This window comes from Vombatus ursinus, unplaced genomic scaffold (genome assembly GCF_900497805.2).
Source record: "Vombatus ursinus unplaced genomic scaffold, bare-nosed wombat genome assembly UNPS02014779.1, whole genome shotgun sequence".
NCBI lineage: Eukaryota > Metazoa > Chordata > Mammalia > Diprotodontia > Vombatidae > Vombatus > Vombatus ursinus.
This window is the reverse complement of record NW_020954557.1, coordinates 44,841,178-44,853,480: the sequence shown is the minus strand read 5'-3', so window position 1 is coordinate 44,853,480 and position 12,303 is coordinate 44,841,178. Positions and strand designations below refer to the sequence as shown.

Here is a 12,303-nt window from a genome sequence, read left to right as displayed (position 1 = left end):
TAGTCCAACTTTTTCACTTTACAGATAAGGAAGCAGGATCAAGAGGTTAAGTAACTTGCCCAAAATCTTCCAAGAATAGAACAGGGTAAATGACTCTCCTCAATGAGACCAGTGATGGGAGGAGGCTGTAATAGAAGTCTCACAGTCTTCACTCTGATTCAACAGAAATAAATGCTCATACAAAGTTTTAACAGCTTCTTGAAACAGTCTAGGAATGTAATACATGCATAGAGATGTGTCAAACCTAGAAGGGCTCTGGAGATGACCAAATTCAATTCCCTTCTAAGAAAATGGTCCCAGGAAGAATAAGTGATTTGTGCAAAGGCTCGGTAGTTGATAGTAGAGACAGGGCAGGAATTCAGGCTGTTTGATGCTTCTACCCCTGTGCACTACCTACTATGACCTATCATATAAATGGGAATGTGTCTGGATGTGGAGAGTCTCACTTTGACATAAGTTTAGTCTTGAAAGGTATAGTGGTGAAAGAGCCAACCTCAAAGCCAGGAAAGCCTGGGTTCAAGTCCCTTCTTTGATACCTACTGACTGTGTGACTCTGGGCAAGTTGCATAACCTCTTAGTGCCCTTGCCACCACTCTTGTTGAAGAGAAAGTGCCAACAAGTATTGGTAGCATTTTCTTATGTAGGAGTTCCCTATAACCATGAAATTACAGGTCTAGTCACTATCCCTATATTAGTGCATGTTGCTCTCTAATTTTTCTGTGCAGTAAGGTTTAGTGTGTGATTTTCCCCCTAAAGTGCGAGTCTTTCCCAAAACTATTTAATTTGGTATTAAAATATAAATCAGACATTGCATTTCTGTTAGCCATGTATTTATGAAACTAGAACTAAGTCCACTCAAAGATAAATATTAAGATTTTTTGTGCCTAAGATTTCTGTCCTCTAATGAACTACTACTGCTTTTATATTTTTGGCAGAGTAAATGCATGGACTCATAGGTCATGAACTGGAAGGGACCTTAGAGGTCATTTAGTCTAGCATCCTCTGTTTATAGATGAGGAAGCAGACCCAAGGATGTTGTAACTTTCCCAAGGTCATATGGGTACTAAGCATTAGGATGGAATTTGAGCCTTGGTTTTCTAAATCCAGAGCCAATGTTCTTTCCGCTTCATCATATAAACATGAAATTTTACTGTATTATTTTTTTCTGATTTGTACCAACATGTTGGTGAAATAATTGAAATGTAAAACCTTTTATGAGGGGGGTGGGTTGGGGCATTTGTATTTATACAAACAGTACATTGGAATGATTTCATAATCACCTGACATGTAAATATAATTACTTTAAAATGTAACTTAGTAGACCCGCCAATTATAATACTACATTTTACAGGAGTTTTTTTTTTTAAAATTTTACTACCTTAGGTATAATATCCCCATAGACTGTATACATACTTAGTAGAAATTCATCAAAAAGAAATTTCTTAATATTAAAACTGCTTCAAGACTTCAAACTTTAAAAAAAAATTTTTGTTATAATTCTGGTATTTTAATATCAATGCTTATATATTAAGCCATAAAATATTTGTATGTATTTTTGAGGAGGGCAGGACTACTATTATTACTTTGGATCTTTCTTTAAGAAACTGACCAAGAACCTTGGAAAACATAATTTTTTTCCTCTTCACTGTCTTTTCTTTGTATGGAATGAATTTTGGTATAACAGCCACAATCATAAGGATTGTGAGGCTAATACTGATTGTAAAGTCACAGAAAAAGTAAATTGCTTTTGAATAAATAAGTACAACATTAATAAAAACATGTTTTATTTAAAGTTTCTAAAGGGGAATACATTTTCACACGATGGACCATGAATGAAGAAATTGATCCATTAAGTATTTTAAATACAAAATAAATATGGTGGAGTTTCTTGTTTTTGGTGAAATTGGGAAGCTGAGAAATAAAGCTTCCCTATAGAGTGTACTTACTATATAAACAAAAGGCTTTGTGTTTGAATGATTTATGGCATATAATACTGTTGTATTATCAAATAGTCACTTTGAGTGGACAGAGCAAAATAAGGAGAAAAGGGAACTTTTAGAATTACAAACATTTTTACTTTCTAGAATTATATGTTCATTTGTATGATAGTTTTAATATTTAATTGTACTTCAACTAAAAAATCTTTTTGTGACATAAGAACCAAAATGACTAGATCCATATTTCCTTATTTGAGGCATGAGGTATATAGAGAGGATTGGGGGTTGGGGGGGAGTATGTATGTATGAAAGCTTAAAGGAAAATAGTCTAAGTTAATAGATAAATATGTCTTCCATTCTACATTTAGTGTAGGGTTTTTTCTTCTTTATTCACAGATGTTGTATGTTCCAAGTAGAAAAGTAATTCTGAATTAACTAAAGGTGAAATATATTAATAATACAAAAGCATAATTTTGTTTTGTTTTGTTTTTAACATTAAGCTTATTTGCATAACTGTTCTTCACCTGGATGTCCCATGGGCACATCAAGCCCAGAATGACCAAAATGGAACTTACCATCTTCTCCCTTGAAGTTTTACTAACCAGGCTAGCTTATTTCTGTTTAAGGTATCACCATACTTGCATAAACCTAGGACTTTTCACTTAATCTTAACTTCCTGTGAGCCAATCAGTTGCCTCTACAACATCCAGTCCCTTCTGTCTAATAAGCTGACTACCAACCTGTTTCAAGGTCCTTTCACTTTTCATGTGGAAAATTGCAATATCCTTCTAATTTCTCTCCTAGCTATCAGTGCCTCCCTCTTCAGTCTTTCTCCACTCAGCTGTCAAACTAATCTTCCTAAATTAGCACAAGTCTGACCTTGTCACTCATCTGCCCAAGAATCTTCAATGGCTCCCTGTTGTCTTGAAGATAAAATACAAACTCCTCAGCTTGGCATGCAGAGCCTTTTACAATCGGTTCCAGTGTATTTTTCCAAACTTATTTCATATTATTGTCAATTCTGCTGTAACTTTTTTTTTGAAAATGTGAATTTGTTCCAGTATGATTTATATTTTAGAGAATAGTTTGAGCATAACACAGATTTTGTTTGTCTGTGCACAGTTTCACCCCACAATTTCATCTGTGAGAAATAGCAAGAACAGAAAATTGTAGTACTGACAATAACTCACAAACTCTGCATCTCTTCCAACACTCAATTACACAAGCAAACTTCAGCTTTTTCACAGCAAAGTGCCATATTTATGGTATATCTCCTATGGTATTCCACCTCCCTCTCCCTACTTTGCATATAGCCAGGGACCTCTAGAATTATGACCTTCTGAGGCCACCTTCTTTTCTTAGCCCTTGACATTGCCAGCTGGTGACCACTGATGCTGCTATTTGTTGTAGTATTTAATCTGTAACATGTATAAAATTGTGCTACCGTTTTTATTAGGTTCCTGTTTTTTATGTGTCATTTATTAAGTTTTTGAATGTTGTGGCCATTTTTTTTCCCATACACACTATGGTTTTTATTGTACAGTTTTGCACATTGAGATCCTCTTTGGGTATGTATATCATATTATATCAGAACTGATCATACTTCATACATTCCATGTTCCAACTTAAACTGGCCTGCTTGTTATTCCTGGAACTCCTCCATCTTTCTCCATGCCCTTTGCATAGGCTACTTTCTAAGCCTGGAAAATATTTTTCCCTCACCTTAGCTTCATTTCAAGGCTTAAGCTCAGGTCTGCCTCTGGGAAGCCTTTCCTGCTGTCCTTTGTTGTTAGTGTTTTTTCCCTCCTTAAATTATCTCTTATTTACTTTTCTGTTTACATGTTATATACTACGCACACACATAGAGCAGCATACTCTGCACATAGTAGATACTTAATAAATATTTTTTGAATTGTTTCTTGAAGCTTATGTCTTATTTACAAATATAAAAGATAAAATCTCTGGCTACTACCTGTTTCTTCATCCCAGCAACTTTCTTACATGATTTCTTATTTTTTTTTCTTTTAATTAGTCAGTATTGCCAAATGATTGAAATTTTCTATGGAAAATACATTGATAATTATGAATACTTTTTTATCCTCAGTTTCCTATTCTTCTCCCCCACCAAAAAAAGAAAAAAAAATCCCTCACCAAACTAGTTTTGAAGGGATTTTTGGAGGGTAGGATCAGAGAGAGTTGCTCTATGATGAGAAATATTATCTATCAACTTAAAATTGTACCAAAGAATATATGATGTGAAGGAGTGTGATAAGAGAATTAAAACATACTATTAAATATATTCTACTTTAAAAAAAAAGAAGGTAGTGTTGTTTATTGGGGCTTGGTATCATTTGATAAAGCAGAAAGCTCAGAAGTAAACAACTGAAGACAGCAAAAGCTGTTAACAGTGTAGAAACAAGCAACATTAGCTATTGTGTTATTTTGATTTCTACTTATTACCAAAATTCTGAGCTTGGTCTAAAAACCAATGGTCTTATAAAGGTCATTTAGTTAGTATTATTAAGTGCCTTCTAAGTGGCTAAGTGCTGGGGATTCAAAGAAAGTCAAAACAAACAAGTCCTTACTTTCTGGGAGCTCAAGTTCTAAAGGAGAAGACAACTTGCAAACAACTATGTACAAAGAAGATACCTACAAGATAAATTGGAGATAATTGACAAGAGGGAAGGCACTACCATTAAGGATTACCAGGAAAGCCTTCTTGTAGAAGGTAGGATTTTGTCTTGGCCCTCAATGAAGTTAGAGAAGCCTAGGTAAGAATAAGAAGAATTCAAGGCATGGTTGATAGCCAGTAAAAATGTCTGGATTCAGGAGATAGGAATGTTTTGTTTGTGAGGAACAACAAGGGGCCATGTCACTGGATCCCATAGTATGTAGGATAAGGTGTAAGAAGACTGGAAAGGTAGGAAGTCAGGTTAGAAATGGGTTTGAATACTAGATAATTTTATATTTAATCCTGGACGTGATAGGGAACCAAATGTAGCAAGGACAAGACAGGGATTTAAAGTTGCTGTTAAAAAAAAAAATCTTTCCAGCGTGGAATGTGATCCCTGAATCCTTAGGGACTAATATCTGTGTGGCAAAAGCACTGGCAGATCCAGCAACAGATGGTGAGGTCGGCCCTCAGAATGCAAAATCCAGAGAGGGTTCATCATCAAATTGGCCACAAGATAATGAATTCTCTGTCCATAGTAACCCATGAATAAACCACTCAGAGAAGACTGAGGATTGATTTTGTAATGGAATCAGAGTTGAAGGGAAGATTAATGCCCAGTCCAAAAATTTCCTTACAGTAGTTTTTCAGTCACATTACCTACCTTGTATTTTATGTTTATCTTTAACTGAGACCAACATCAAGTTCTCTTGGGCACTATTCCCAAGAGTATTTGCAAGCTTCAGATCTTCAGTATTTTTTTAAACTATTAACTATTGAGTTTAAATTGTAGGCTTCCTTAAAGATTATAACCTGTATTTACTCCTATCACTAATAGGCTCAGATCTAGGATTGCAAAGGATCTCAGAAGCTATCTAGTTTCCCCCTCCCTAATATCCCTCCCTAATTTTACAGGTATGACAACTGAGGCCCATAGGGGTTAAATGTCTTGACTGAGGTCACACAGATTGCAAGAATCAGAGGTGAAACTTGAACTGAGATCCTCTTGACTCAGTTTTTCTATTGGTACCACAGTTGTTTATATTGTTTTTAACATTGGATATTATTGTTAAAGGTACACAGATTTAAGGAAATAAGCTATTGACTTTTCCCCTAACAAATAATTTTATTTACTGCCTAGAAAAAGCAGAGAGATCTTGCCAAAATGAGAAGATGTCTCAGGCCTGAAGAGCTGACAAACCAGATGAACCAAATAGACATAAGCATGCAACATGAACAGTTGGAGGAAAGCTTCCAGCAACTTGTTTCAGACTACAGGAGGATAATAGAACGACTTGCCCAAGCATAAAGAATCGACCTTTCTAGACAGGAAATTTAAAGATTTGTATACATTATGCTGTGAAACACCTGTAATGGCTTCTTAATTGAGAGATCTTATGTTACACTTGTATTTACATTAAAGGCTATCTTTTTTTTCTCTATTTGAAGATTTTCTTCTAGTTGGTTTGGGATTGTAGGTTATAAGACATTGTTTGTATTCTAGGATCACTCACTGCTAAATAAATCACAGGTATAGTTTATGAAATACCCATCACTGCCATTTCTTTTCTTCTTAAATAAGCATTTGAAATGCTAACTTGGAAATGTCAGGTGGTAGTAACATAGCTACTCCCTTAAATGAAAGGATAAGGCACAATAAGGAGTATAGTACTCAGCATTAAATATCCTCAAAGATTTTGAGTTCTAAATTTTCTGTCCCCCTCCCTAAGATGGTGTGCAATCTAATATAGGCTATACATGTACAATCATATTAAACATTTTCACATTAGTCATGTTGTAAAGAAGAATTAGAAGCAAAGGGAAAAACCATGAGAAAGAAGAAACAAAAAAAAAGAAAATAGTATGCTTCAATCTGCATTCAGACTCCATAGTTCTTTGTCTGGATGTGGATAGCATTTTCCATCATGAGTCTTTTGCAATTGTCGAAGATCATTGTATTGCTGAGAGGAGTTAAGTCTATCAAAGTTGGTCATTGTACAATGTTGCTCTTACTGTGTACAATGTTTTCCTGGTTCTGTTCAATTCACTCAGCATCAGTTCATTAAGTCTTTCCAGGTTTTCCTGAAATCCACCTGCTTATCATTTCTTATGGAACAATAATCATTACATTCATATACCATAACTTGTTCAGCTATTCCCCAATTTATAGGCATTCCTTCAGTTTCCAACTTTTCCACCACAAAAAGAGCTGCTTTAAATATTTTTGTACATGTGAGTCCTTTTCCTGTTTTTTTGATCTCTTTGGGATACAGACCTAGAAGTAGTATTGCTGGGTCAAAGGGTATGCACAGTTTTTTTAAAAATTAATTTATTTTGATTTATCAACAATCACTTCCATAAGCTTTTGAATTTTAAATTTTTCTTCATCTCCCTCCCCAAGATGGCATGTAATCTGATATGGGCTATACATTCATATTAAACATATTTCCACATTAGTGATGTTGGAAGGAAGAATTAGAACCAATAGGAGGAACCACGAGAAAGAGAAAACAACAAAACAAGAAAAAATAGCAAATAGTATGCTTCCATCTGCATTCAAACTCTACAGTTCTTTCTTTGGATGTGGATAGCATTTTCCATCATGAGGCTTTTGGAGATGTCTTAGATCCTTGCATTGCTGAAAAAAGCTAAGTTTATCAATGTTAGTCATAGCACAACATGGCTGTTACTGTGTACAACATTCTCCTGGTTCTGCTCACTTCATTCAGCAACAGTCCTTACAAATCTTTCCAGGTGTTTCTGAAGTCTGCCTGCTTATCATTTCTTATAGCACAATAGTATTTTGTTACATTCATATGCCACAACTTGTTCAGCCATTCTCCAATTGATGGGCATCCTCTCAATTTCCAATTCTTTGCCACCACAAAAAGAGCTGCTTTAAATATTTTTGTACATGTGGGTCCTTTTCCCATTTGCATGATCTCTTTGGGATAAAGCCCTAGAAGTGGTATTGCTGGGTCAAAGGGTATGCACAGTTTTATAGCCCTTTGGACATAGTTCCAAATTGCTCTCCAGAATGGTTGGAGCAGTTTACAACTCCATCAACAATGCATTAGTGTTCCAATTTTCCCACATCTTCTCCAACATTTATCATTTTCCTGTTTTGTAATGTTAGCCAATCTAATAGGTGTGATGTGCTGCCTCAGAGTTGTTTTAATTTGCATTTCTCAAATCAATAGTGATTTAGTGCATTTTTTTTTCATATGACTATAGATAGCTTTAACTTCATCTGAAAACTTTGACCATTTATCATTTGGGGAATGACTTATATTCTTATAAATTTGACTTGGTTATATATTTTAGAAATGAGGCCTTTATCAGAGATACTGGCTATAAAAAGTGTTTTCCAGCTTTCTGCTTCCCTTCTAATCTTGATTGCATTGGCTTTGTGCAAAAACTTTTTAATGTAATCAAAATTATCCATTTTCCATTTCAGTGTTCTCTATCTCTTGTTTGGTCATAAATTCTTCCATTCTCCATAGATCTGACAGGTAAACTATTCCTTGCTCTTCTAATTTGCTTATAGTCTCATCCTTTATGTCTAATAAAATTTTTTTTATCTGTATCAGTTTATAGTCACCTTATCCTGAAAAGTTTTTTTTTCTCCACTATAGTTAATTTTGTGGATTTTATACCTATAAGTTCTGTCCATGACTTCCAGCATAGCTGAGGGTTGCAAGGTTAAAAAAAAAAAAGAGAGATGTCATTGAGAGAAACAAAGCTGTGGGAAGAATAGCAGCATTGGTTCTACAATTATATCCTAGTAAACTATACACTTATTGAGGGCAGGGACTGTTTCATTTGTCTTTGTAACTCTTAATGCCTAACACATAGGCACTTAATAAGTGCTTGTTGAATTAATATCAATATATTTAACACTATCTGCTGGCACTCTACTATAAAAAGCTGGGGAAATAAGTAAAATATTCAAGAGATTTGGCAGCTATTTCCCTAAAAGAGTGAAGATCTTGAAATATGGTGTTCAGAAAGGGAAAAATACAGGTTTATAATATGTATAATGTACCTAACAAAAATGAATATAATTGTATAGGGGGGAAATGAACCCTTCACAAAATATAGGACTTACAAGCATTACTGATGAGAAGACCAGAGCTGCAAAGGAATTTTGAAATGTAAACAAGAGGCAAGAGGTAAATATAAAATGAAGAATCATAGATCATAGATTTATCTCTTCAGTTCCTTACCATAATTAGGGGGTCAATGAGGGCATTGCATAAGACAGCCTAGGAGCAGTTTTGTCATGTTTTGATAACCTTAGAAAAAATAAAAGAGGCTGAGGGGGTGGAAGGACACAGGGATGGGGAGGGTGGAAATGAAATTTGAGGAAAATTACGTAAGTTGGAAGCACAAGTAAAAGACTATACAAACAAGGAATGGAGAGAGTGAGTAATAAACTTCACTTTCACCTGACTGGGTCAAAGGAGGGAAGATTACACATACACAATTTGGTGCAGAAATACATTTCACTCAACAGGTAAACAGGAAAGGGGAGAAGAGAAAAGGTGAGAATAAGAGGGAAGGCAGATGAAGAGAGAGATTAATCCTAATAAGCAAAACAAACTAACAATGGAAGTTTGGGGTTAAAGAGGAAAGAAGGGATAGAAAGCTGTGACTGGGCTCTGGGCAAGAGAAAAAGAGGAAAGGAAGCAGAAGCAGATTGTATCAAGCCTTGAGCACTGCCATTCTCTTTATAAAGAGGGGACAGAAAACTGATCAGTGCATGTTACCATGAGATAACATTGCTATTACAGAGGACTCATGATGAAAAATGCTACCTACCTCCTGACAATGAGGGACTCGGTGTGCAATTGAGAAATTTTTTTGGATATGGCCAATATAGCAATTTGTTTTGCTTGATGCATATTTTTTACAAGGGTTTTGTTTTTCTTTTCTTTTTAAATAGGGGAGGAGAGAGGGAGAAAAGATGGATTTCATCAACTGAAAAAAATTAGGTTAAGAAAAGCAAGGTGTTGGTTGAATGCGGCTAAGATTAGGAAAAAAAATAGGTTACTAGGGGAAAATCTTTGTAGCAAGTTTTATATGGAAGGTAATAAACATTAAGCACTTACTATATGCCAGACATTGTAGTATGTGCTTTACAAACATCTCACTGAGTCTTCACATATTTAAGATATATAAGAAACATTCAAATTTACAAGAATAAGGGCCATTTACTGATAAATGGTCAAAAGATATGAACAGGCAAATTTCAAAGGAAGAAATCTAAGCTATCAATGCCTATATGCAAAATGCTCCAAATCACTAATAATTAGAGAAATGCAGATTTAATTCACTTTGAAGTTCCACCTCACACCCCTAAAAGTGGCAAAGTTGACTAAAATAAGTAATATAAATGTTTGAGGGACTACAGGAAAAGATAACATTAATATATTATTGATAGAGTTGTGAATTGGCCTGGCCATTCTGGAAAGCAATTTGTAACTGCTTAAAAAAAAAAAGTTACTAAATTAGAGATGAAGTTAAGATGACAGAGTGAAAGGTAACATTTTTGCCTTGGCTCCTCCACAACAAGGAAGCACCATGGAACCACAGTCAGGACCACACAAGATTTAGCAACTACCTATGTAAAGGAATGGAGGACTTGGAATGATACTCCAGAAAGCAAAGGAACTAGGATTACAACCAAGAATAAACTGCTCAGCAAAACAGTATAATCCTATGGTGGGTTGCGAATGGACACTTAATCAAATTGAACATTCAAACACAAGCCTCAAGAGAAACATAAAAAGGTAAACATGAGTAAGAAATCATAAGGGACTAAACAAGGTTAAGCAGTTTACATTCTTATATGGGAAAATGGTGAATGCAACCCTTTAGAACTTTATCATCAACAGGGGCCTTAGAGTTTACTAAGACAGAGGGCCTGTGTGAGATTCCATTATGTTGAGATGATCTCAAAAGAAGAGAAAAGTGAGAAAGAGGGGTGCACTGGGAAAGGGAGCACAGGAGAAGAATGAGGAAAATTTTTTCACCTATAAATGGGGCATACATGGAAGAGTTTATACAATGGAGAGGAGAATGGGGGTAGATGGGAGTGGGAAACACTTGAACCTCACTCTCGTTTGAACTGGTTCAAAGAGAACCAATCTTACCCAATAGGGAAGTAGGTTAGAATGGGGTTAAAAGAAAGTAGGAGAGGGCAATAAGAGTGAGGGGGGTAGATTAAGGAGGGCAATGGTCAGAAGCAAAATAGATGCTTGAGGAGGAGATGGAGAAAAAAGTAGAAGAGAATAGGATGAAGAGAAATACACAGCAATCACAACTGAATATTAATGAGATGAATTTATTCATAAAATGGAAGAGAATAGCAGATGGATGAGAAATCAGAATCCAACAATATATTCAGGAAACACTTGAAAAAGAGATATACATAGTGTTAAAATAAAGGACTGGGGCAGAACCTATTATGCTTCAACTGAAGTAAAAAAGGCAAAAGAAATCATGATCTCAGATAAAGCAAAAGCAAAAATACACCTAATTTAAAAAGATGAACAGGGAAACACTTTGCTAAACAGTATCCTAGACAATGAATTAATATATAAATACTGAATATATATGTACCAAATGGCATAGCATACTAATTCTTGAAGGAAGAATTAAAAATAAGTTACAGGAGGAAACAGTAAAACTATAACAGTGAGGGGGACCTCAATTTATCCCTTTTGGACTGAGATAAATCTAACCATAAAACAAAAAAAAAAAGTTAAGGAGGTGAACAAAATTTTAGAAAAGTTAGATATGATTTCCTTCTCAGCTGTGCATGGCACCTAGACAAAAATTAACCATGTAGGGCATAAAACCTCGTAAACAAATGCAAAAAAGCAGAAATATTAAATGCATCTTTTTCTGATCAGAACAAGATTAAAATTACATCAATAAAGAGCCTTTGAAGCATGGATTAAAAATTAATTGGCAACAAGGCTACTTCCAGGACCCAAGATGGTGGAATAAGTAGTAAATCACCATAACTCTCCCATATTCACCTTCAAACAACCATAAGATAGTGTCCCAAAACAAATCCTAGAACAGCAGAACCAGCAAAAAGAAGGGGGCCAACAGTCTTTTAGCCCAAGAAAAGTGGAAGATCAGCAAGAAAGTTATGTCTCACTCAGGTAAAAGGGGAACACAGAACAGGAGAGTAAGAGTCCCAGTAAGCCCCACCTCAGCAAACCAGTGGGAGATTCTGAGTCCCAGTGCAGTGGGGCAGGCAAATGTCAACACCAGAAAACCCCACCACCACCACATACTTCAGCATAGCCCCAGGCAAACAGGTGCCTGTGACCAGACTGCCATATACTTCAGGATAGCCCTAGGGAAATGCAAAACACCCCACTGGCCTCAGCACATACCAGACACCAGCACTAGGACTCTGATTCAGCACCAGGTAAGCTGCCAGACTCCTATGGCTTCCAGTAGCACCAGTCACCCCTCACCCTACCCCTTCAGCACAACACTAAACACAAGGGTCCCTTGTGGACCTCAAGACAACATCAGTGCAGCACTAGGTAAACAGCCAGGGCCTGCAGCTGCTGGCATAAGAAGCCTGAGACAGTGTCCCTTCCATTCTGGGAACAAAGCTCAAATTTACTAGAAAGGGAAAAGGCCAAAAAAGGTAAGCAAAAAGCAACAAGA

General features: G+C 35.8%; 1 protein-coding gene across 1 annotated transcript in view; it reads left to right on the top strand.

Moving 5' to 3' along the window:
• The window catches only part of HAT1 (histone acetyltransferase 1), a 78,631-nt gene extending 72,575 nt beyond the window's left edge, over positions 1–6,056 (top strand). The window contains exon 11 of the mRNA XM_027866212.1: positions 5,750–6,056. Within this exon, the coding sequence (XP_027722013.1) occupies positions 5,750–5,917 (168 nt within the window). The 3' untranslated portion in view covers positions 5,918–6,056. The remainder of the gene's footprint in view (positions 1–5,749) is intronic.
• The last annotated feature ends 6,247 nt before the right edge of the window (positions 6,057–12,303 follow it).